At 39.8% G+C, this 27,883-nt stretch overlaps 1 protein-coding gene across 5 annotated transcripts in view; it reads right to left on the bottom strand.

The window, feature by feature from the left end:
• The window catches only part of LOC102782461 (phosphofurin acidic cluster sorting protein 2-like), a 46,727-nt gene extending 33,702 nt beyond the window's left edge, over positions 1-13,025 (bottom strand). For all 5 annotated transcript variants that reach the window (XM_087850319.1, XM_087850323.1, XM_087850318.1 and 2 more), the window contains exon 1: positions 12,691-13,025. In XM_087850319.1, coding sequence (XP_087706445.1) covers positions 12,691-12,902 — 212 coding nt within the window. In that variant the 5' untranslated portion in view covers positions 12,903-13,025. The remainder of the gene's footprint in view (positions 1-12,690) is intronic.
• Between the last annotated feature and the right edge of the window lie 14,858 nt (positions 13,026-27,883).

Below are 27,883 nucleotides of genomic sequence, written 5' to 3'. Positions count from 1 at the left end.
CTCAACAACACTACTATTTTTTCACATCTGGTTGCATAACTTAACCCAAATAAAAGTTATGCTAGTATAAAAGCTACTTCTACTTAATATTTCATTCACTTACAGCAAAAAACAAGGAAAAGTCTATTCATCAGAGGGCTCGCTTATGGAACTCCTGAGTTTGTCTGAGCCACAAACCAATTATGTTCTCTGTCTTTTTAATATTTTATTCATCATCTTTCAAACTGCAACAAAAGTGAAAAGGCACAAAACAAAGCCCTGCATTCGCTGATCTAAACGCCAACACACCCACTTAAAAGTTCTGTTTCACATTTGTTAAAGTTTAGGCAAACATGACAAAGCAATAGAGGCTGCAAAGCAGTGGCAAACTTAAGTGTGATACGACATTTGAAAGTTGAAGAGTATTTTTTTAAATACAAATATAAATTATGATTGATGAGGACTAATACATGAGACCAAATATATCAGTTTAAACAAGTTCAAAAAGTAGAATGTGCCATGAGAGCTTAGCCTGCACTTAGGCTTGCATGCAAAAGCTATTTTAGCCCCCAAATATCTAGTTGTTTGTGCCAGATGGCCATATGCTGGTTGGGCTTTAATTCCCTGAATGAAATCTTCTGATGGTCACAGTGACAGAGCAGGAAGAGGCTTTGACCAGACAAAGGGAACAAGAGAAGCAATTAATCTGGTAAAACCTGATTTCTGTAGTATTTGTGTGAGGAAAAACACACATGGCCATAACAATATAAAATTGGAAGCAAACATATCTTTGATAAGACTGTCTCTTCGTAGGGTGGCGTGTATGGTGCCAAAGAGGTTTTAAAGCTGCAGTCGTAGGCTTTGGGGGACCGTGCTGTCTGTCCATTTTTATACCATCACATTGCTGAATGTCAAAAGGCCAAAACTGAGTCAGACATTACAGAGATGGCAGCTTATCCCTTAACAGAGGGGTGTACTACAAAGCGAGATTAATGACTTAGTGAGCTATGTCAAGATTAAAGTCAGAGTTTTCTGTGTCACAAAAGCAGCTCTCTTTACCTGGCTAAGTTATGCAGAACATATATCGTGAAGCGCCACATTTTTAATCTTTTTTTTTTTTATCCACAACATGTTATAAGTGAATTATAGATTTTTTTTCTGCTGGATGGATGGATGGCTGTTAAGCCGTCCCTTTCTAAAACCACTGCGAGAAGTGCAAACTGTTTTTGTTGCACTGTGACAGGAATATGCATGTATACAAATGGTGATGCAGACAATATATTGATCATATTATACTTGACTCTAATCGGCTGCTAAGTATCTTTTACACCCCTGGAACTACTACTAGAACGTAGAACACACACCATGAATACTGCCTCATTAACACTAATTTTAATTTAATCTGCCAACCAACTGAAGTGCTTCCCACATCTTTTATTAGGCGCTGCGACAGTAATATATAATATTTAAATGTATCCAGTTTAACGCTTCAGACTTCTAATGTGCAGCGGTCACCGTAGAAATAAAGAACAGCACCAAGAGACCACTCAGCCATAATATAATTAACTTGAATTTAAATGTTTATTTTACCACCCGGTGTCATAAATCCCAAGATAAACACTTTTCTGCAGAATTAATCTCATCTTATTTATAACAGTGTTGCGTTATATTATGTTAAAGATCTTGATAGAACTTTAATCACACGTTTATCATCATCACCATCATCTGCTCAACTGAACATCCCTGATTGGAGCTTGGTGCACTCACAGGGATCGTTTTTCATGTAAGAAGACTCATATAATCTGTGAAACTCCTTTTTTGTGAGTGTGCAAAGGCCCTAAGCAGAAAGCCTGGCTAAACAGAAAAGTTGATAACTGTTATCTCCAACTGAGAATTTAGGCTTTGTCAAGCCAGCTAACACAAAGTAATTCTGGCTGTCTTGACCTTCAGAGTATACCCCTCTGAGGTTACTTCACTAAGTCTGATAGAATCCTTACAATGCAATCAAATGCTTAAATCTTTTCAATATCAAATACTTGAACTTGCAGAGAACAAGTCAACCCCTGTTGTGATTAAATCTACTGCCCAGTTCTTATGGTAGTAAAACATATAACAGCCATAAGTAGGGCTGTTCGATATAACGATATATATGGGATGACGATATAAAAATGTCTATGTTTCATATCGTTTGTTTCGTGGTGTTGCAAAATAAACTGCTTACGGCAATATTTTTTCATCGTTTTGATGGTCACTGTGGTGGCTATATTAATTTCTTAAAGTTCTCTCTTTCTCTTATATTTTATATAACCACACTACAGACGGACAAGCGCCTGTTTTTATGCGTTGTGGTTAGCAACAATGACGGTAGCAGCATCGCGTGTCCGCTTGTTTATGTTCCACGTAAACCTTTCACAATAAAGCTCAAGATCCTGTTGAGACTTTTCAAAATAAACTGAATCACGTGAAAGAGCAAATTATTTACGGGTGAGAATTTAAAAAAAGAACCGCCAGGTGCTAAAAAATAAACCTTAGACTCAAACGTTAGAACAGGCTTTTCCCCGCAGCACGCCGTGTAATAAATACTCACAAAAAAAACGGCGGCCTTTACAACTTATGTCTAAAAATGTTTAGTTTCATGCATCGGTTAAAACACTCGACTCCAGCTACATGACGCGCAGCTGGAAACACTTTACCAAGTCGAGCTGCCCGAGATTCACAGAATTTACAGAAAATGTTATATTTTTGTGATTTATATCGTTATCGGGACGATAGAATTCTTATAGCGGGATATGAGATTTTGGTCATATCGCACAGCCCTAGCCATAAGTCTGAAAACTAAAACAACTCAATCTTTCTATGAACTGTTCATTAATGTATTTCGGAAACTGTTAACATAACATGAAAACAACGTTCAGCTCTGAAGCAAGGTCCGCTCAGTTGTGATGCATACTCCACTATAGGAAGTGCTGATAGCATTGCAACTGTTGATTCACAGGCACTGAGTCTATATGCACAATTTAAGGAATTTGCAAGAAATTCGCTAAAGGACACAAATCAACTTTTCTGCATTTAATTCTATAAATAAAAATAGTAAACCTAAACTTATCAGTAACATCAGCTGACTATGTTTATCAAGCTCCAAGTGAAACATCAAAGACTTGTCGAACAGGGTGCTGTCTTTGGTTTCTCTCTTCTCCAGCTGCACGCTCCGTTTATTTCAACAAATCATATTTTGACAAACTATGGCTAAGTGAACAACTTCCTTGGAATTTTGGAGGAACACGGCCACTGGGAAAACCCCAAGAGACAGGAAATACGTCTTTAAAAAAATCTTACACAGATTCAAACCACAAACAGTGTACAGGTTATAATTAATACTGTGCAAAATAGAAATACTGCCATTTAGGAAGCATTCATATTCAATACATCGTTTAAGTCACTGCTGAATTGAACTTTTACTTTCTAAAGCCAGTTGATGCATGACTTTCCATTGGTTTCATCAGTCAGGTATGAAAGCACCCTGGCAGATGTGATTAAAAAAAACAAAGGTAGGGGAGGGATTGGTCATAACACTCTGTAATTAGGTCTTTATGAAGTTCTTGGTCATGAGGCTACCCTGAGCAGTGGTACAATATGACTGCGGGATTAATTTTAGGTAATTTTACAAGTGAGTGGTACACTGCAGCTCAGTGCTAGATTTTATTTTAGTTTGGTGAGTTAGGCCTTCAGTTCTTTACCTCAAATACTCAGATGAAAAAAGATTTATGTCTGAGAAGTGTGAATCAGAGGTTTAAGCAGTATGTGCTTGTTGTGAGGACGTTCTGGTAAACTCCTCTGAAAATGATGGGTAGCAAGTTGTATATTCCTGGCTGATATAAATATGGGTCAAAGGGAAAACCATTGCTAGAGGCAAGTCAAAAATGCAAAGCTTGCTGTTAAGTGACAACAGGAAATGCATGCTTACATCTAACCTGGCCCTATATTTTACCACCCAGTAAACCAACTGAGAAAGCCCTTTTCCCAGTTGTACTGGAAATCTACCAAATTACCAAACTGGTCCTAAACTGGGTTAATACAACCCAGTAACATGATTTGTGAGTCAGCAAGTACGAATCCTTGAAACAAAAGTTTTCAGTTGCAGACACTCCCACTGGGATCTTTCAGGCTACTTTCTTATTCAACCCTCCAGCCTCTTTAATACTAATTAAAAATACAACTCCATGTTGCAGTCACACCTCAGTGATCTGACAGTAATTTTCAGGAGCTCAGTAAATAGTTGTCATCCTTTGTTGTGTTTCTGCAGTGGTAAACAGCTCTTTTGTCTCTGCTCTGAACACATACTGGTGAGGTTAGCACCCCGTGTTTGGAGAGGAAATGCAAGAGATGACAAGACCAAACATGGCATGACTACAGGCAATATCAGATCCAAAGATACCAGATCATCATCACATACAGCACATCACAAAATAATATAACAAGGAAGATAGTATCTTGCTAGCATGCAGATGATAGATTATTTTAATAAAAGTAAAAGTGTTTTTAAGTTCCTGTCTGCTGTATCCAATAGCTTCCACGTGACTCTTCATTCACTACTCCAATAGATACGGGTGAATGGCAACTGCCACTGACAATGTTGTGGCTGAATTTTAAAATCCTATTAAAGGTGAATGGTATTCCTGCTAGAAATATTCTTTTGCAAGTGTTCTATTGGTTTGATCAAAAGCTTAGTAGCGAAGCCTTCTTCCACTCTTTCTGTCCACCCTAGTGACCAGGAAAATTCAAGTTTTTGATTTTTAAAGAAGAAACAAAATATTGAAAAAACTCAATGGAGGATTTAAATTAAAAAAAAAAAAGAAGGCAGGGCACACACAGGGCTAACATTAGGTCAGTTCCCTCTAAATCTGGGACCGTTATTTGTTGCCAAAGATAGTTTGATAATTGTAAAACACAATATTACTGGATATCATTTTATTCATTATATAAGTATCACTTTCTGATGCTAGAGTGGATCAGTGAATGTACACAAGGCTCCATAAGGATGTTTCTGTACCCCTCCAATTTGTCATGACTGCTACTATACTAACAAGGACACCAAGTGAGCATGTGCCCTCAAAGGCAAATAGAAAGTAGTATAAGGATGACAATGGATTCCTGGTGACTAAAGCCGTCCATGTGCACATCCACAAAGAAGTATAATGCAAATCTTATTGTATAGTCATACATACTAAGAAATGTTTGGAATGGCATTAAACAGCATGAATATATTAAAATGTACACAGCCTGTAGGAGACTAGGATTTATAGCATGCTGAGCTTATATAAGCCTTTTAAAAAAAACAACAATGATTCATCTTTAAAAGCCATGATGAATGGGCTGCATTGTGAAAAGATGAAAGTGCAATGAAAGGGCTGGCAAGGGAAAGCCAGCCAGACCGCTGCGTTGACCCTGAGAGCTTTGACACATCCATCGCTCCACGTCAGAATAGACCCCAGCTAAGTTTTCATGATATTGTACAGTAAATCTAAAGTCCTTAGTCCTGTTTAATGCAGTCTGACAATCGACCACCTTTAATATGAATATGAATAAGCAGAATCAATTTTCAAAGCTGTAAAACCTAGCCAGCAAAGATGTATATGGCTGCTGCTATCTCCAATGTAATGACACGGCATTGAAACTAAGTGAACTTGATGATATCTTTCAGTTACATTTAAGCATTGCTGACATTTCATCTAAAGGATCAGTGCAGCTTTACTATACATATTTAATACTGACATATGGTGCCTCTGCTGAGCATCAGACAGGATTAGGTCTGCCCTTTAATTCTTGCATCCACCACACCGAATCTGTCTGCTCTCATTAATGATCTGGGAATTTAGAAACACCCTCAGCTTCCTAAGAAAAGAAACAAGAAGAAATCAGGTTTATTCAGGTTCTACAGATGCTTCCCGTCTGTTTTGAGCTCTATGGTAACTGAACCAGATATGGCAGTATGATAAATCAAGTGTAGAAAATATTGCCTGACGAAGCAAGGTTTGCCTGTTGTCATTGCTAATGATGCTAGAAGGACTTCAGCTGACAAAAACACCCTTCCAAACCTGCACTGACTCATACCATTTTCTGCAAAGTAGACAAGACTTTCAAGAAAGAAAAATGATCAGGACACTGAACTGGGAATTGTGCAAACAACTACACAACGGTCAGCATCAGCAAATAGTTCACTTTTCCCCCTAAAGTGATTAAAAACCTGACACAACCCCACCCCCCATTTTATACATCCAAATGACTAATGGACTAACTGTATCCGTGCTCCAGCTTCTTCAGAGATTCTGCGCACAGATCATGTTTTGCCTTTGTCTCAGTTCAGCAGTAATTTTAACACCAGTGATAGCAAGGTGAGTAAAAATAGAGAGGGGAGGCCAATTAGGCTGACGCTGTTTGCTGCCAAGTAACAAGCACACAGTCATTTTTCCATTAGCACAGATAAGCATGTGAACGCAGTATGATAAATGCCCATTTTTATACCGTGAATCGTTAATTAATGCAGATTGTGAGATGAAGATGGGAGATGTTGGATCTATGTTAACGATCCATCTTTTTAACATTAATCTTAGAATATGTAATACAAAATTCTCATGTGCAATGTTTTGCGGCACCTAGATTTAAAACAGTAACATCCAATTTCTTGTCCTTAACCAAGTAAGTATTCATATTTAATTTAATTTCACCCCAGTGCAGATCTAACTTAATTCTTTGTTAAAATAAAGCTGCTTGAATTTAATGCACAGAAAAAGAGAAGGTGGTACAACTGCAGTGTGGGTCAACTGATCAAAGGCGCATGGACAGAAACTGGAATCCAGACAGTTCAGACTCCTTAATCTGTGATTAGACAAGCAAGCAAGCAGGGCATCCAACTCCATGTTATCGGAGATTTGTCACTCCAGGGACTGTTATGTCCTCATCCAGACAGAAAAGGCAAAGATGCTGAGTCTTTTCTAGGGCTGTTAGCCAAAACACGGAAAAAATCTTCTATTTATGAGACTCAGTAAGATGAAAGAAACGTTCTTTGAGTATGGCTGACAGTTAAGGTAAAGTGGTTTGACTAAGAATAAATATAACTGCACAGCCAGTCTGTGTTTGTTTACAAGAAAAGACTCTGCTAGAAATGTAGTACAGGATTTCAGACTGCCAAGATGACAAATCTTCATGTTTTAAAACGGTCTGTCATGTTTTCTCATTCATCAACATCATAAATGTTTTGTGTCTGAAATAATGGTGTCTGTGTTGCTGCTGGCATATACAGCTCAGGAAATGCCTCACTGGGAGAGGTGGGAAATAAACAGCGCAAGAACAAGAGAGAAAATATGAGTTGAGAGACGCTGTCCCCAGTGTGCTTATTTTGACAGGATCCTCCCTGTATCAGAGGACACTTTCCTCGCCTCGCTTGCTGGCTCAGGAAGCTGGATCTCTTCACTAGCAGAGACCCCAGTATCCGCCCACAGAAGAATCTGGCCTCGCTCCCATACTGAGGTCCACGCAGGGGGAAACAAACCTTTCTTCCCTTTGTGAGACATTCAACATGAGCATTCAGTGCATGCCTGATCACCATAAAGCTCAAGGCCAATTCAGCAAAACTTTTCAATAGAGTGGACAATCCACAGCTCAAATCCTGGCTCCGTTCCAGAGAGCAGGTTGTTAGTCAACAACAGAAGGGAGAAGGGTACTGAAACCAGACTGAAGGAGGCTGATTTCAGTTGCACCAGCAGCTCTCTAGTTGCCAGGATTGTGGAATGTTTCCCAAGGAAATTCCTCCTCCTCCAGGAAAGCAGGGAAGGAAACCAAGAGAATTTTGACACATATCAAGCAGTGGGAGTAAGCACGAAAAAGAGGGGCGTGAAGGTGCTGATTGGTCTTCTGTCAGCAAAGTGTGTGAACAGCATGGACAGCATGGAGCCAAGTTGAAATCTTATTTGAAGACATGATAAAACAAAAGGGAACTAGTTTAACTATTAATGTGACTAAAATATGAAACATGTCTTAAAAGAAAGCCACATTATGGATTCTTATTTCTCTAACAAGAAAAATAAAAACGTCATGATCCAGTTACATTTGCAATATTGTCACTTTCAGTATCTGCTTTAAAAATAGAGCTGTCATCCCTCTAAATGCGCCTTTGTTCCGAGTTGTTTATATTTTGCATGGGCTTACTCTCGCCAAGTATCGTGCCATGAAGTCAAATGTTGCTTCTGTAACAGCGCATTAACAACATGCTCTTTGGGGATGATTCCTCAGCCTAAAAGCTTGCTTCATTTACATCATTCAAAATACCATATGAAATATGAACATTTAGCATCAGGTGTCAAACAAAGATTGTAAACATGGTGCAAACAGACGTGGCGACTGTGTCACAATCCTGAAGGGCATTGGAGGTGGCTGATGTATATGATTCCAAAAGGAAGCAGAGGATTAAGCAGACAGTGTGTGTGCAGCATGAGATTACTAGCTCCTCTTTTCCTGTTATGAAATCAGATTACAGCAGCTCCCCTGCTAAGAGAAACAATACCCATGCCTTGAGATGAAACACTTATTGAGGAGGTGAAAGGGTGAATTTAGATCATATTATCTGACAGTCAGGCGTTCTTTACTTGTACCCAGATTTAATGGTTTCAGCAAAGGGTTAATCACTGAATTTACAGAAAACTGGAAAATAAATCTAAGAGATTAAGGCCATGGATGATACTAGAAATTGCACGCTAACGGTTATGCTGGGATGCATGAGGGATATTTTTACATATCCCTTATGCATCACAGCATAAAGGCATAAGGGATAAGTAAAAAATGTCTTGCTGATGGCTTCATCTCTGCTGACCCAGAACAAATATGACACAATAACGTTGCTCTACTTGAGCCCGGGTTTGTTTTCGTTTACCATCTAGATCTGCCATACACAACACAAATCTGTTTGATACGCTACAGATTGAGGCAGAAGATACAAACATCTGACCAGAGTCTGCAAAGTACACTCAATTACTATCAAGATAAGGCTCTGCCACTCATGAGGGAGTAAAGCCATCTTGGGACTCGCATGAATCACACAGACAGAAAGAAGGACGCACTACTCGGCAGAGATAAACATCAGACGGGAAGAGGAAGACGTTTTTTCGTAGCTTGCGAGCCTACTGAGATGTATTCACTTCTCTGAGTCCAGAGAAATGTAATAGAGAGATCTTTATACGGAGAGGATTTAAAAAAAAAAATCAAGGGCACGCCAACATTTTCAGATCTACAAAACATTTTCCATTTAGCAACCCAAAGAGGATGATGTTTACTCTGAAAGCCAACAAATTGCTTGAAATTAAGTTAGTTATAGCTTCATAATGCACCTAAAGCTTTGGACACAATGGAGGTTGGAGAGCTTTTATGGACACATTAGCACGCTGCTTGTTCGTGTGTAGAGATGATGTTGCAACAGATGTTTGAGCTAGGTGCCACTTTTCAAATAATGTCTGGGCTTGGTTTAGTCTCAGGTAGTATATTTTCAGGTCTTTCGGGGTTTTATCAGTGCAGATGTTTATGAAAAAGTCCTCTATTTTGAACTTGGCAAGAAGCCAATGCTCTCATCCTGCTGAAAATTCTTCATCAAAACAAGATAAACACAGGACCATATTTTGACCGTCACATTCGTGCCATTCCTGCAAATACCACATCATTACCTCAACAAATTCTTGCCTGTAGACAGCTCAGCTGGATTTTTGAACAGGCCACTAAACTTCTTTAGTTCTGCTGTGTAACCGCAGCTACACCTGTCTCTTTATTATTCTCGTATACTTAAATAAAGGGGAAAGGATATTGGTAAAAATAAAACCACTCTACCAAAACTGTTAGGGTCAAAACAGCTAAGAAAGCACGTCATCCACCATGCAGAGCACTGACTAAATTATTTTTAAATGTACTCTAGTACAAAAATACCCCAGTTTTTTAAAAGCTTAGTTTTACATGCATAACTTTATATTCAGCACAATTTCCCAAAATATCAATGAGACACTTAAATGTGTCCAGTAAGCAGGTTACATGAAGATGAATAATGTGGGTATTATGTCCCTCAGCTGTCTTTGGTAAATCTGCAACATCACCAAAGCAGTTATCTATTCTTTTAAGAGGGGAAAACAGATGAGACTTCTGCACTTCCCCCCTCCACTGATTTTTGCAATAATTATAAAAAAGAGAAAAACAAGGGGGAAAATTATCAGCTTATAAGAAATAACCTGCAATACGAACAGCACGCTGTATTTCACTGGAGGGTGGCAGACTGGCAGACATCAAAACAATGCTTCTCTAACTGTTCCAACAGGCCTGTTAAGGATGGAGATGTCACAACACTACGTCCGACAGGTAGGAGCCAGAATACTGTATGGTGCACTGCAATAAAACTATTTGCATTTGGATATACCCAGAATTTAACAAGCGCAAGATTCTAAAATATGAATTTTGTTTCATCCAGCTCCACAGTTAGAAACCATAAATCTGTGCTAATATAATAGCATATAAAAGCTAACAACATGTTTTCCATTCTGACAAAAACCTCCTTTCCTGAGCGTGGCTTTCAATGGAGCTGAAGGGCTTAGGATTATTTACCATGTTGTAATTATTAGAAAACAACAGCTGTGCGTGATGTTTTGGAGTACCACAATAAAAAACACTCAGCTGGTAACAGCCCTGTTGCCTCATCTGAAACCGTGCCACTTAGCTGGACACCCACATTTGCTAAAGGCCAGTCGAAGAGCAAACAGCTGCACGCAACATGGCCCAGCCCCTGAAAGAATGCCAAGGCAGAATCCCCAAAACAAGCCTTGGGTTGGGCTTCATACAGGACTTTTCACACTAGCTTACAATAAACGGTCAGAAAGCACATAAGGCAGAATAGCCTGTGAGCACTATACCTCAAAGCCACCGCATATAACAATAATTACAATAAGGCTTTTCAGGCTGAATAAATAATTGTGTCATGAATTAATATGCCTAATAAGTTCTTCTCCATACATATCAGATCTAACAAAGTATCCCATTCATCAACAAGAAAGCTGTGGGTCGAGTAACAGTGTACCTTCACTGTAAAACTCATTAATAATTCATTGTGATCCTCACCCATATTCATCTCGGACACAGTGCCTTGTACATCATCCACTTCAGAGAACAGTGTAATGACAGACGTGGGAAATCAATGTACATAGTATGGCATGTTGTATGAATGCACCGACATGCTGTTTTCTGCAATCCAGTCTTAAAACTTAACAGATACAACTATCCAAAATAATCTCAGGCATTAGTCACTGTGCAGCATTTGTTTGGCCTGTCCAGCGACTAAATAAATAGTGAAATCACATTTTCAGAAACAGGACTACAATGAAAAAGGGCAGGGAGCTGTATAATCTGAAAGCAGTGCTGTCACTTCAAAGACGATTCATTCTCATTCAAGCTGGCTTTAAATCGTTTGAACCATCACAGCCAAACAGAACAATATTCAACATTCACACAGGGATCTGAAAGATCAGGAATTTTCCCACATGCAATGATTCCGTTCGTACATACATGCTCATGCAGGCACTATAGAGACACAGGCACATATACACACATGCGGCACATTGACTGTAGAGGAAACCCTCCCCTCCATGCCCACTCCTATCCCAATGAGTGGAGCAGATCTAGGTCAAAGCTGATTAATGTGCCCACAGCTCCCGAGAGGTTTCTGGTCAGGTGGCAGCAATGCCTGCTCACTGCTGAAGAATACTAACGCAAAGTGTCGCAGAAGATAACTGATAACGCAACAGGAAAACAATAACATTAAACAATCAAAAGTATTTAATTTCTTGTCATATCCGCTGCTTCGTCATTACAGTGAGCCGCTTTGTTTGTGATTGTTTATTGCTGTCTATGACGGGGTAGTCGACTCCGATCTATAGAGACGTAATCACAACACAACCCACAGCATAAGAACTTAAAAATTCTGGGAATTTCAAATCGCCAGGCAGCTGCAGAACTGCTCGTTTGGTCAGGCAGCTCATGACACATAGGGCTGCAAAAGGATAAAAAGGATGTCTGTTGCTTATGCGACGAACGGCATCCATGCCACTGTATTTATAGATAGTTATGCCGCTATTGGGTGGCAAGCATTCCTTATACCTAATCAACTACAGGCCTATCCGGACATTTATTATGTGCAAAGCTTCATCACCATAAAAAGAACATAAAGGAAACCTAGTAGAATCCGTCTAACAGATGAACTGGTTAGCTGAACTTTTGTTAGCCAGTTATAACGGTCGAAATACATTAAAAACACCGAGTGTTAATAAATTATTACAGGCTTGTTAATTCGTCTAAGCTATTAAGATACAGTTGGAAATTTTAACATTGGTACTTTTGGCCCACTCCACCTTAACGTGGCAAAACAAATGTGCATTTAGCACAAAACATTATAGTAACTTCAAAACATTTGCTAGGTAGCTTTAGCATTAGCCACCTTGCTAGTTAGCTTGACAGTTAGCTCCCCAACAGTGTTTTGGAAATGTGAGGCAACTCGTCCGTCCTGCCTAACGTTCCACTCAGCGAGGGCGTTGTTAAAGCAAACGTTAGCCAAAGATTTATTAAGCGTTATGGAGGCTTGCAAACATTGTGATTTGTGGTATTTTCACGCTAACATGCCAATGTTAACGTTACCTTGGGACGCAGCTTGGAGATGATCGGTCTATCTCCCAAGTCGCAAAAAGGTTCATGGGCACAGGCATGCTGCCGGAGCCCGAGCCTAGGACCACAGCCCCGGCCAACGCTCCGGTCGGGAGGCTCGTCGGCGCTGGTCCACCACCGCCACCGCTGCTCGGGTTCAGGAAAGCGGCACGGACGCCCCCTCTCTCTACAGCCGCCGCCATCATCACCACCACTGCTTGGGGAGCAGCCCTAGCTAAGTGTCGGACGAACGCGGGAGCCGCTGAACTCCGTTGCTACCTGCTCCTGCTCCTCCACACTGACTCCCAGCTGCTCCCCACTGACTGGAGATGCTGATAGTCGGGGCGGGGCCTGTCACCACTGATAGAGCACGTCGCTGCGTCCAGGGTGGGACATGCTTGCTATTAAACTGAAATTTAGCATACACGCGATAGATACATTTAAAAAAAAAACCAACAAAAATAATAATAAAAATACTAATCTATCTCTGGCCTTGTTTTAGGTGAAATTTAATTAGTATTTTCCATTTAGCACTTTTTTTTATCCTTTCATTTAATCCAGTTCTTTACTGTCCTTTATCTATTCTTTTACATTTTCGAAAAACTGCAAATAATGAGTTAAAATAAAGATCAAAATAAACATTCAGCTAGGTAATAGCCTTTTACCTCATTTAATATCTACGGAATCTTAACTAAGCAGGTGACAGCCTAAATACCACCAAAACTGATTAGGTTTTTTTTTTTATTATTATTTTGATGTGAATGTGTTTAAATTATTTACTAATATCAAAGCACTGTGCGTCAATGACTCAAACTAAATCTTTTCAGTTATCTTCAGTACTCAAATTTTAATTCAAAATCTGCCCACTTTCAGGTGCACATTTTGTTCCTCCTCAAATAACTGTTGGAATGTTATTCAAGATTTATCATCAGTCTTTACCGTGAGTCAGTTATTGCATAATAGCACCTGGTACATGATACCCGATTCAGTTATTGTTCTCATAAGGCAGTTGTTGGGAAACGCATTGAGTGTAACTGTGACTAAAGACTCTAGAAACCTGACTTGACATAACATGCTCAGGAGGGTTGGGTAACGAGTGTGACAGCCTGTTTAAAGCACCGGGAAAACGCACACACACACTGAAAAAAAGGGATTGGCCAGCTCTTGGATTTATGTAAGCATCTTGCGTGTATTTAACACAATTGCCTCATGCTTTAAAGTTAGGTGTAACTATATAGTGTAGAAACTACATGATATGCAGAGAGGGTAGATTAAATTGTTCATATCATGTTCAAGTGAAGTAAGTCAATAATATAGCAATGTTAAATCCCGCGACACTGCACAGGATTTCAGTCTCGCACTCTTTTTTGGTATACCAAAAACAGTAAATTGGGTGGTTGTTACATTAAAAAAGTCTACCTTGTAATTTGAACACAATAATTTCATGTTTTTATGAACGTAATTAAATCATGTAGGATTTGCATGGAATTCAAAAACTTAATTTGTTCTTGTTGAGATGACATGATACAATCTAGTAAGAGTGGTTAGTTGCTGAACTCATGAAATTCACAAGATCGCACAAGATTTCAAACTGCAGGAAAATCAGTGGAGTTATAAGAGGCAGAGAACTACACACACACACCACGTGCATGCTATTGCTATTTATTGTGGATTAACCTGTCAAGGATAAAAACATAAAAATTCTGCATCAAACACAGGAAATCATAGCTTTCCTGTGTTTCCTAGATTGTTGGCATGGTGGTTAGTGCTGTTGCTTCACAATAAGAAGGTCCTGGGTTCAAATCCACTTTCTGGCTAGTTTGCAGTGGTTTCTCTCAGGGTCTTCTGGTTTCCTCCCACAGTTAAAAGTCATGCAGCTATTAGAGCTAGGTTAATTGATGATTCTAAATTATCCGTGAATGTAAGTGTAAATGGTTGTTTGTTTCTATGTGATAGACTGGTGAGCTGTCCAGGGTGTACCCTGCCTCGTAACCTATCACTTCAGGGTTATTTCCCAGCTCTCCTGCAACCCAGAGGATGGTAGTCATTGTAAATCCATTCAATTTTTATGGTAACCAGGATCTAGACTTTGTTGAACATTATGTAATATGAAGACAACATGTAGTATTTAAGTGACCAAGTAGTATTGGGGTAAAAGTTATTGAATAGTGTTGAAATAAAATGACAAAATTGTGAAGGATTAAAATATTCAAAGAGCTCAACTTACTTCATCTGAACATGTTTCAATCGCGTTTTAGAAACACAAAATGCACAGGTTTATTGAATATGAAAAAGTTGTGTTGATTTAACTCAGTTGTTTAAGTTTCTGCCAAAGCAAAACATTTGTGTGCAACAAATGTCCACTATTGAATCAAGTAAATCCAACATGGCCTTTTTTTCAGTGCACACACACACACACACACACACACACACACACACACACACACACACACACACACACACACACACACACACACACACACACACACACCCTCCCTCCATTTGTCAAACCTTTCTCTATTTTGTAATATTCTGTGGTCTTTTGTAATATTAACACGTCATTCTGGATTTCCTGATCGATCATTGCTGGCGTATTCACCTTGGCTTTAATTACTTTTTCATAGAGCTTTTTTCCAGTCTTTCACTACAACAATGAGCCACTGTCAGAGCTCGCACAGATAAACAAATGTGAATTTTCTAAATGAAAGAACTTCTTATTTATTGCCTGCAAACCTTAATCACTGCTAGGCACCTTATCACACCTGACAGTAGAAACATCTCTTACTGAGGGTAGCAAACATAAAACAGTGTCAAATATGTTATAGTTCACATGTCAAAATCCTGATCAATTACAATAAAACAGTGTAGAATTAATCTTCCACCCTAAGGCAGTGTGCGTATAGAAATCTGAATAAAAAGAAGGAAAACTAGTAAGCTATTTAGTATAAAAAAAATGCATTACTGAATGAGTGCATCGCCACCTAGTGTTTGAAGATAGCTCTACATCCACCAAAAATCTGGACACTTTAAAAAGCTATGGTTGCAAGTTGAAATTCACCCAATAGATGGCGCACTTTCTGCATTTATGGATCAATATTAAAAGAAAGCTGCGCCTTTTTCTCCTCTTCTTCTTTTTGTCTCGCTCTCTCGATTGAACCTCCTCCTCCTATAAGCGTGAGTGGGTGGATGCATATATTTTGACACTGTGACACTGCTGATGTTTCCACAACACGACAGTCTGACACTTTATTACTAAGCCTCTCACCTTTATTGAGTTACAGCAACAAGAATTACAATACTCAGCCATTAGACTGTCACACAAACACCTGCTCAGTGGCAGCCGTACAGCCTCAAAATTAAAGGAATTTGTTCCGCTTTTAATATCAGGAGAACAAATATCTGGGAAAGGAGAGATCCTGCAGTGCACTGACAGCTGCCAGGCTTTACCAAAGACAGGAAAGTGAACATAGCAACGCACCTCTCTGACGTCACCACAATACAGTAGGCAGTGAACAACGTGTTGCCTCTTAGGTAACACTGATTTGTTCCTTGAATAAAAATCACACATCTTTCATAATTCCAGAGCGATAAGAAGCAAAGGCATGTTTCCAAGCACATCTTTATTTTTAGGTGTGTGAGCTATTGTTCTAGACTTGTGACATTGTTTGCGTACCACCTCCACACCATCAAAGTCAGGCATTTTTAATGAACAAGCCTTTCATTAGAAGCTAAAAACAGCACTCGCCTCAATCACTGCACAGGCTCCAGTCACACATGTTCCAGCTTAAATTTAGAACTTCAAGGGCATCAGTCTTTTTTTTCTTTTCTTCCTAGTGTTTGCAAAAACTTGTAAAGTTATTAAGACTTGTAGGAAACTTTGTATCTCTCTCCAAGAAACGGGATCCAGCAGTTTGTTTTGTTGTTGTTGCTGTTTTTCCCTCCAATGAATAGGAGGTTGATAGGAAGTAAGCTAAATATCTGCAACAATCTCACTGCAGTTTGGCTATACAATGCAAATGAATCAAATCTGATAATGTGGCTATTGTTCCAGAAGAGAGAGAGAGAATATATTAGCACTGTCAATCTGTTCACAAGTGGGTGCCTGTATGCAGCAAAATTTGGACCATATTGGTGCATTAATTAGAAGTGTTTAGGGCCCACTGAGGGGCATAGAATAAATTCTTGCCAGCCATATGCTGACCCCCGAGGTGCGCAGTGGCGTGGTGCTGCGGAAGAGTATGGATACTCATTTGCAGCACAACATACTGCGTGGGAGCAGCATGATACCTGCAGCAAAGAGTGTTTATTTGAGTTTGTGCCTCTGGAGGCAGAGTCAGCATCTGCCTTCCTACACACTTTATAGTTTGTGCATATCAAGATGTTAACTGGACACAATCAAAAGAGACAGATCAAAAGAGCTACATCTTTTCTAATTTTAATTGCACCCATGCACATTTCAGGTGTTTTGTTCAGTTTAAAAACAGAAAGGATCTGAAAAAAAGGTTGGTTTTAACCGAGTTTGCTATCCGTGCTTTCATTGAAGTGCTCGGTGTAAAGGTCTGCAGAGGAAAAAAGGGTTAACTTTCTGCTCTATCAAAGCCAGCCCATTTAACATTAGTTTAAAGGGAGTCTCGTTGATCAGGGAAGCCGTGCACAGCGTTACTGTGATGCTTCTCATTTCACACACATATTACAGCCGGCTCCGGTGTCGGCTCGCGGTGATTGGTCTTTGGTGAGCAGTCGGGCCCAATTTAAAGACCTTGTCTATTTGTAATCTGCTGAAAACATTATCTCATGGCCTGACACAGTGTATAGAGCAGATAAAGCCAAAGCATATCTCTTTCGTCTTCATGAGCTCTCTGTACACCTCTCGCTACTAATAACACTTCAAAACACTAACAGCTGCAGATAAGCTGCTGATCTAATTAAGGTTTTGCAATACCAGCACATTAACGATATTATTTTCTTGGATTACATCCTCCGTTCAAGCACAATTGACGTACAATTTCCAGAATTTTTGATTGATCTCAGGTATTATCACGAATCCTGTGCTTGGTTTGAGTTTGAGTTTGCAAGCATCTGTAAGGGGGATGAAACTGAAGCCCATCGAGTCTGAAAACAAATGAGAAAATATGACTGAAATCTGTCAACAGCAAGAAAAAAACACACTCACAAAAAAAAAATCCCTAAAACCAGAGGAATTTAAACCTGAGTGGCAAAGCTCATTTAAATCAACATTTCCAAAAATCCACTTTGAATCTATTTCCCATCTTTTTTTTTTCCTTGTGAAAATAGGAGTTATTTAATCTTAGCAGGTAAAACGCAAGGTGATACAGCTGAATGGCTGTTGAACGTCCTTATAGCGTTATAGAAGGATACTATAGCATACTATAGTATGCTTCTTTGAAAACCAGCTGCCTGACTGCATGTGATGTGAATACCTCTCTGTACAGGAGTTAGGAGTCTCAGGTATTCACAGTACTTATTTGGACTAGTCTTATGACTGACTGTAACCCAGTAGAGCAGGTATGTGACTGACTGATTATCCTTCAAAGGAGCCTCAAATGAATGTTTCATTGTTAACATTATTATCTACATTTCACCCTTCTAATTTCCCATATGCTCCCAAGATCTTTGTTGCTGTGCCTTGTCTTTCACTTATGATCTTTGCTTAGGGATTAGCGACAAGAAGGAGGAAAGTAGCCTCTACATTTATTAAGAAAAGAAGCATTTTTCCTTTTTTTTTTACAGAGTTAGAGCCTCAAACCAGATTTGCATAAATCCAGAGCGATGTGGGAGTCAGACTGGAACATAACAATTGACAAACACCTCTTTTGTCTTCACTTTCTTCATATGTGCTTTAGGTGTGGTATAGATATTGATTCCTTTGTACACTGTACCTGGCTCTGTATAAAAGTGGCCCCTTCTGGCATGACCTCTGAATTATGTTGAGTATATCACAGGAATCGCTGTTCCTTTAGATCCTGAATTGAGTTTACTGGGAAACTTGACAAAGGTCAGTCGATCTGTGAACAAACACCAAGTAAAATTTATAGAGGTCACCTTATGCGTAGCTAGGAAACGTATTGCGACAACATTAAAATCTGCCTCCCCTCTCAACATTATGTACCATTATATACAGCAAAAGCTGTATCGGTACATTAGCCAAGATTTAAAGATGTGTCCTTGGGTGATGCCAATTTTTTTCCCCTTTTTTTACTGTGTCGTTTTTGCCCCATTATTGTAAAATAGTTTCAAAATAATATTTATATACATATATAAAGTAACTGTAAACTGAACTATAATCCGAAAAATAATCCTTTATACATTTAAGGCTATTCATTCTCTCTCTCCACCATACCTCTCCGATTTAGTACAGATGTACTTCCCATCCCGGTGCCTCAGATCTTCATCTTCTCTTTCTCTCTCTGTTCCTTCCGCTCGTCTGATTACAATGGGGGGCAGGGCTTTTAGTTGCTCTGCCCCTCGACTTTGGAATTCCTTACCCCCTGAACTCAGAAACATTACTTCATTCCCTCTTTTTAAGTCCACCCTCAAAACTCATCTGTTTAAAATTGCTTATGTTTAAACCTCTGTATGCTCTTAACTTTTATCTGTTATTTTTATTATTGTGTATATTTTCAGTTTTTGTGTTTTTATCTGTTGTACAGTGTCCTTGGGTGCTTTGAAAGGCGCTATTTTTAAATAAAATGTATTATTATTATTATTATAAGAATTCCCTGTATGTAGATGGATATCCAGTAATGAAACCACTATTGTAGATGCTTTTTTTGAGGGGTTACGCATCCTCATCCTCGGAAAAGAGAACACGTCATCAAATTTACAAAACAGATCTTTGGAAAGTCTCAAATACTCTCAAAAAATGTATTTTAATTTCAGTTGTGAATAAACTGCAACCCAGCGAAAAAAGGGATAGATTCAATACTTCATATTGCCACTTATCACTGAAAAGAAAATCCCATTTGGAGGTTATGAGTGAAATGAGATTCTTTAACACAAGCCCTTCATCATCTTACAAATAAACCAAAGCAAGAATGCATCTGTGAATAGAGGTTCCTAACAGCTCAGTACATTTATTGTGTATTTGCACATGAATAACAGAGACATTCCCATTCCATCTAGCCAAGATGCATTTGTGCTGGTTGTTTATGGAAACCCTCCTTACGCAGGGCGCATTAACATTTCGAGCAGAATAAAGTCGTTTTCTTTCCTCCATTTTTTTCTTCAGAGTGATAACAGTGTACTTAAGAAACAGAGTTATTGTAGGAGATGATAAACGAAGAGAGCTGGCCGAGGGGAAAATGAAAACGTGATCTTGCTGAATCTTACTAACATGCAAATAAGGGGAGACATCATGTGTCGGCTTTAAATCTCATTTCAAAACTCGCAGTACTTGAAGTCTCTCAGTGGTTACCAGTGTAGCTTCACTGAATACACAAGCAGACCCCCCCTCCCAACACATATTGTGTTTCCACTGTGGACAATAGAGCCTAAAAAGACAAGAAAGCAGAGAGCTACAAAATCCATTTGCATCAATATCAGCTGCATAGACAAGCAGGCAAGACAAAAAGCCCTGTCGGAGTGCTTAAGACCTGCAGCATCTTACGCGAGGGCCTTGAAGGTCTGAAGCCAGGTAGCCTTACAAAAGGCAACTCTGGACAATGGCCAACACATGGGGAAATGTTCTGCAGCCATTAAAATTACCATTTAAGTGGAAGCAGGAAATGCACCTGCCATCTTGCTCTCCTTCCTCCTTTCTTCTTAATATGCTCAGATGGGAACCTTTGTTGAAAGGAACCATTTTGCATTTATATTTCCCAGGGTAAAACAAGAGGCACAGGGGGAAACTCCCGGCTTGCCGACGTGTTCCTCGCAGAGAAAACATTTCCTAACGAGTCCTTTTAAGCTTCGCTTGATTATTTTTCTGCATTTGAATCGTAGCTGGAATTGCTAGCGCGTGTTTTCCATGTTTTTAACCCAGATATCTAAAATGGCAGCCCCGGGGTACATTTGATTGCTCTTCCTCAGTCCTTTGAACTTGCACTGCAATCACACAACCCGCCACCCCCTAAAAAAAAACAAACTTCATCTATTTTTTACTGTTAAATAAAAAAGGTATCTGCCTATCACAGCACTCCCTGAAGCAACCTGATGAGGAGAAGCAAACCCTGAAAAAAACAAGTCCTCAAATGCCTTATGCAAACTGCGATGCTAACGGAGGCTATCGCTGCAACCGCTCCGTCTGTCCGACATGCGGTTAACACAGCCAGTGTTGTTTATATGTGTGTGTCTTTGTGTCTTTGCACATTGTTTATCGTGCCCATCCAAAGATAGACTTCAATTCAAAAAAATGAGCTGTCAAGATTCATCTAAGATCAATTTCTGTGCAGTATGACTGTTGTCTGTGATGGCAGACAGAGTTTTTTGTGATGCTGGGATGGCAACTTACTCAGAATAAATGTATTTTTCTCGCACATTCCCCCCGAGAACAGCGGCATTTCAATTGTAGTTGTTTAAAGTATGCATTACAAACTACACACTTCAACGGCCTGTCTGATACGTCTAAAAAAAAGAGCAACTGCATGGAAACCTTATTTCAAAAGTACAGCGAAAGATTTAAGACATAAAATCCTTGAAAATACAACTGCAGCTTATTTTGAGAAAGAAAAATAAGGAAGGGGATTTTCTAACTACTCAAGACAACAACTGGGCAGCTTTGAGTCCCTACGTATTTACTGTTGGACAGGATGACAGATGAGGTCAGGCAGGAGTTTGCAGATGACACTGTGATCTAAAATGAGGGTAGAAGAGAGCCTGGAGAGGTGGAGGTATGCTCTGCAGAGAAAAGGCATAAATGTAAGTAGATAAGACAGGATACATGTGTGTGAATGAGAGGGACCAAGGTGAAAAGGTGAACATGCAGAGGTTTAGAGGTAGTGAAAGTGGATAAGCTTAAATGCACCCAAAGAAGGGGGCAGTAAAAAAGAGAGGTGAAGAAGAGCATGCATGCAAGGTGGTGTGGGTTGAGGCAAGAGTGAAAGGGAAGATTTACAAGACAGCAATGAGTCCTGCTAAGATGCATGGTTTGGACACGCTGTTATTGACAAAGAGACAGGAAACTAAGCTGGAGGCGGCAGGGCTGAAGATGGGGAGTGATCAGGATGGACGAGATTAGAAACAAGTACATCAGAGGGACAGCTCAGGTTGAGCAGTTTGGAGACAAACCAAGAGACGCAAGGTTCAGATGGCTTAGATATGCAGAGAGGAGGGGTAGTGGATATTCTGAAGATAGAGCCAGGGAGGGGGGAAAGAAGAAGACTAGAGTGGAGATTTATGGATGTAGTGAAGGAGGACATGCAGAGAGTTGGTGTGAGATAAAAGGAAGCTAGAAACAGGATGAGGTGGATACAGATGATCCACTGTGGCAGAAGAAGAAGAAGAAGAAGCTAAGTACCAGCAGACGTTTACTTTGCTTTCCTCAGTTAGGAGTGCCTTGTTCATGTCTTTGTAGGTCAGAGAACTCACGCTTGTTAGTTTAAGATTTTAGCAACAGGGAGGATGATAACTAACACTGCTGTGTTATTAAACGAATAGTTGATCATGTGTCCATTCTTATTGAACTGTGGAGAAAGGATGGATGGGCACAAGAAGAAAATATCTGTTTTAAAGCCTGATGAGATGCTGTAAATATGATCCGTTTATCCAAGCTGCCAGAAATGAAATAAAAGTGCCACTGTTTCCGAGAGAGTGTGTTGGTCCTTGTTACCAGATAAAGCTGTTATTGCACTGCTTGTCCTTGCTTCACGTTGTCCTTCAGCAGGCACTGAGCTGTGACAGGAAGCATGCAGTACCTTCTGAATGTCAGCAGGCCATGCTTTGACCTCACCGTTGCCCTAACCTGTCACTGACGTCTCTCACCGCTCTGCCTGTGGACGGGTTAAGGCAACATGGAAAAACGAGGATATCTAAATTTCACAGACAGAGCAGAACAGAAATGGGGAAGGGATCACTTTGCAAACACTACCCCGAGGGCCACAACGGAAAAACAGTACTTGCTTTATCTTGTCGGCGAGCCTTAAATGTCAGGAGCATTTTCCCCGACCCCTGTCAAAACTAAACGCCGTCAAAGTGAAGCGGTGCTTCGGTGTGTGACCTGTAAGCCTCCACATTAGATCCAGGGAAAATAAAAGCACATGTTTAACTAAGAGTTATGTTTTAAGGTGTGTGCCATAAAAAACTAGAAATAAACTGCAGAAATATCTCGTAGCTGTCAAAGTAGACAGTAAAATGGACCACACAGCTAAAGCAATGCTTTTACTTGACATTGCACAATATATGTTATTGCTGTTGGTTCAATCCACACAAAGTTTTATTGAGTGTTTCTTGTTCTGGAACTATTTCTTGGCTGTGCATAAAGACTTCCTGGAGTGGTCGACTCCCCTGGCAACCCTCACAGTAATGACAGGTCCTTGCTATTTTGAAGCATCGACTCAACCCCGGTGAAATACAATACAGACATAATGCTAAGAGGGTATAGGTGGTCAATACTTATATGGTGCCCAAAGCTCATTTTTGCCCAGGCTTGAGTAGAATTTTAAAGCAACCCTGCACTTCATGCACATGCCTTCATGCATCACATTAAGTAGATTTTTTTTTCTACAACATGAATAAGATTTTAAGACAGCATATGTTGCTATTGTGGAATTGATGAGAAAAAGTCTGGTTTTCTTTGTGTATGTTGTTTAATCTGGAAGTCACATGCACTGACACATATTGTGGCAGGAAGTTGAACAGTGCAAAAACCTGAAAAGGGAGGAACCAAACAGACCAAACAAATCAAAGAACCCTATCTGTCAGAAACCACAGCTTAGGTAGCTTCTCAGTGGGATGTTTGACCTAGATATGAAAACAGAATATCTGAAGCAGCAGGGTATGTCAAGCACGAGTCCCAGGCATTTATTATTTAATCATATTCTGTTAATCCTGCACATAACTGAACTGGAAACTCCTCAGCAGTACAATTTTGAGTGTGTTGTGTCATGGTCTTGGTTGGCCCAGTATTCTTAGTTTTCGTGTATTTTGTTCCTTATTTATGCCTGGTTCCTAGGTTGCTCTGTTAAGATGTTCCTTATTTGATTACCCCCTGTGTGCCCCTCTGTGTATCTGTGAGCCCTCGTTTCCCCTCCTTGTGTTTTATTCCATGTTTTCCCCAGCCCGTTATGTCTGTGCTCTCTCTCTCCTCCTGTCTGAACCTCTGTGTACTTCCTGTTTTACTTTGACAGTCTCTCGTCAGTATGCGTCATGTTGTGTTCACTCCTGCCCTGTCTCATTACAATTATCTGTGTCAGCTGTGTTCCCCGTGTGCTCCCACTTCCTTCGTTAACCCTCGGTGTATTTCAGTGTCGTGTTCTCCCTCGTGACTGTGCGCCCCGCCGTGTGTTTCCTCGTGAGTCAGTTCCTTTATGACTTCCCAGTTTGGTTTCATATTATTTTGTATCGCCTTAACTTCTGTCAGCAATAAAGCTGTATTTTGAGTTGAGTTTGCGTTTGGGTCCTCATCCTGCCTGCACACAGCCTAAGCATGACAGGTTGCGTATTTGTTCATAGAGACACCCACGAAATTCATCACATGGTACAATGGAGCTGCAAGGTTGCTGCCTTTCCAGCTGGAGGCTAGATTCTTCTCCCATCAAGGGTAACCGTTCTCGTCTTGATTTATTTTGTGCTGACTTGGTTAGCTCTGACAAATAAAAAGCTCACAATACGGAACAAAACTTTCGCAAAGTTCACCTTCAAGAATGTTTTTACTGTGTGCACCTACACTGCTGCTTAAAATGACTTCAACTTCAGGTTCTTGCTGAAGGCAGTGTATAAATAAGGCAAGCAAGTACAGAGTTGGGAGCTGCGAAAGAAAGAAAGCTATTTCAGATTCTCACAAAACATTGAATGGACTCATCAGAATGTATTTTTTAAGGCAGAGTTATATTTTTTTTAACCAAAGCATACAGAGGAAAGGGTGTCAAAGTAACAACGAGGAGGTGAGGTTTTGGTTTCCAGATTTGCTTTGAGATACGTCAGCTCCGGTTTGAAGTAGCATCTCGGTTCACCAGCGGTTTGAAATGACCGAAAATGACCTGAACGCTCACATTAAACGAGCCTTATTAATTTTCAGAAGTTCTGAGTTGGAGAGGATTAGGAGTTTGTTTATGTGTGGCTGTGCAGATGATTACTAGGATGGCTTTTACTGGCGATGCTGAGGGATTAGAAAAGAATAAACTCAAATGTAAAACGGTCTGTTATCTCATGCCAGGGAGGAGTGTGGGGACCAGATGTTATCTTTATGTGGGTAATGGGTTATCACATCTTGGGTCACAGCTTACAGATTTATTGTCCTTCTCTCTCCCTCTTAGATATTACGGAAGTTTTCATTATCTCTTCCACACACTGTCACCTCAGTGACTCAGCTTCTTCCTCAGCCCAATGCGTAGTCACAAAGCAGCTTAGTTCCCGTCACCTCATTTACCCTCTCACACCAATCTTCATAACTCCTTATCACCATAAACATATCACTGAATTCCAGCAATGACTTTCCGGTTATTAACTTTCATACTGCAGTTCTAAAGCTGATGGGAAGATGGGGAATTTATCTGGCCGTACTTTGAGGATAAGAAATGGTTAATGGTTGTTTGGCTTTATCTCCTAAATGGGAGATTCTGAATGGTTTGACAGATGCACCTATCAAATAATATAATGGGTAGTGAGTCAGATAAAGCAACAAAGCTGCAAAAACAAACTAAAGGCTTGATTCAGTTTGGTACTTTTAGCTGGGATTCGCCCAAAATGCCATTTAACCACGCTGTCACATAAGAAAGCAAATATCTGACAAATGCGTGCAACCATTAACACCTTAAATCCCCCAATTATTTAATCAACACAGGCTTCATCAGAGCTGACGACTTAGATAATTCTCAGAGCTGGTGTCGTCTTCTTTTCCGTCCTTGCTCTAGCCACCAGGGGAACAACAAGGGAATAAACTGGGATTAGACTTCTGTATATCCTGGGAGCTGTCGCAGAATGCACAAATGTAAATGGGGTCATGTCAAATAAGTAGAGAGCCTGATATTTCTAGTTGGGTAATCATCCCAAAGCGGAAGCTTTCTGAAAAAGGCAGTCCTATATATAGCAGATATTAATTCTTTGATATCTCCAAGATTTCTGCTGACATGTATTCTATGATTTCAGCAGAACTAAGTGTTCGCAGTCATGCTAGCAGCCCTGTGAGACTGTACTAAGGCATATAAAAGATAGATGCAACCACTGTGACTGCAGCCATTACTTTGTGACCTTTTGATCTGCACTAGAGCCTGGATGATAAGGGATTTTTGAGACTAATATGGTAATGATATGTGGTGTTTTTAAAGCACAACATTCCCATATATAAGCACATATCCCAAACATTTGTTATGCATAGTTGTGTCTTTTTTTGTGTCATTAATAATTAAAATGATTAAATAAATTAAAGTTGAAAGTTCTTAATCACATAGTGGATATTCGAATGGCCGCCAGTACTACCCCTCATCCTTCTAGTAGACACACTTAAGGCGTGAATTCTCTTGAAATATCACAGTCACAAGATTTAAAGAAAACTTGACCTTTGATCTCCTTCAGAGGTCGATACTGCTAAGATTCTAAATAATCCAAGATTGTTAATAGATACGCTTATAGCACCAATTTGAAAATCCTAGGTGATATCTTCTCGAGTTATCTTATTCAAGAAGATTTTTTAGAAAACTCGACCTTTTCACTGGTCTTTAAACTTTTCTGAGATTTTTAGTAGATACATCTATGGCCTTCTACGTTGCTTTCTTCTTGCGTTATTGTGTTCACAAACCTGGGTGCCTATGCCGCCTGCTGGTGGGGTTTAATTTTTTCTACTAGGCTGTGAACACGTTTATTTCTGCTGTAAAGTTTCAGGATGGACGTCTGTGGTAATTTAGCTGCTTTAAAAACTATCCTCCAATGGCCTGTGAAGGAAATGCTGCTGTTTGGCACTTTTGTGCTGCCTTCAATTCAGCCCCACAGGCTGCCTTTTGCTCAGACATGACAACGCTTTGATAATGATCCGGTGTACTGAGAATCTCTTTTGACTATGAAAAGTCAGAGCATCACCAAAAACCTGTGCGATTCGTTCTCCGAGGACCATGAACCACACAAAGTGAAATGCCAGTGCAGAATTGCCTGGCTATTCATTCAATCTCTAAGTTGTTCAGATATTTCACTCCGTAAATACCAACCAATGAATAGATGGAAAAGAAGAAATAAATAAATAAAAGCCAACGATTTGTCTCTGCATGCTTCACTTCTATTTAGAACAGTTCGCTGTGTCATTTTTGTCAATACAGAAAGTTGAAAACTAAGACGTGAGAGGTGCTGAAGATAAAAACTTTTCTGTTCTTTTGTTCGAGCCAAATATGGCAAAACAAAAGAACCCTGTGAATGAAAGCACCAGATTATAGGAATTAAAGTCAAGTGTAGCAGAAGTAACAACAATTTATAGAGAGCTGTGTGAAATACACAGAGGCCCACACGCTATACTAGTGTTTTATTATTGCATGGCTGCTGTTTCAAACTGTTTCAGAGCAGATCACAAATACATTTTTATCCAGTAAAATGTTGGAAGACCTCAAATTACATAATTTAAGAAAGCAAAAAAACCCCCCAAAACAAACAAAAGACAGCAACAAAGAACTAGTGTTGTACTGTTGCCCCTCTTTGCGTGTGTGTGTGTGAATGAGATCAAATACACAGCACCTTTCCAAAGGATCTAACAAACCAACACACCATCCCCTATTGAGCCCCATACTGCACACACCCATCTGCCAGCCCACTTCCCAGCACTCCAGCAGAACCTTTCTATCATCTATTATTGAAGAGAAAGCCTCAGACCTGCAGAGCAGCCACTAGCTGATTGAACTCCTTTGTGTGAACTTGAGGCCAAATGTCTGTCACTGAGACTACATTTACATTTATTTTATATGAAGGTTTGTAATTAGAGCAGTTTCTGAAAGGTTAAAAAGTTTTTGTGAGGTTATGTGAGCTTCAACTTAGAAATGCAGAAAGACTTTTTCTCAAGATGGTCATAAATAGTGATGTCTTCTACCAGTGC

Source organism: Neolamprologus brichardi, chromosome 13 (genome assembly GCF_056152115.1).
Source record: "Neolamprologus brichardi isolate AB-2024 chromosome 13, ASM5615211v1, whole genome shotgun sequence".
NCBI classification, from domain to species: Eukaryota; Metazoa; Chordata; class Actinopteri; order Cichliformes; family Cichlidae; genus Neolamprologus; species Neolamprologus brichardi.
This window is presented reverse-complemented; position numbering and strand designations above follow the sequence as displayed.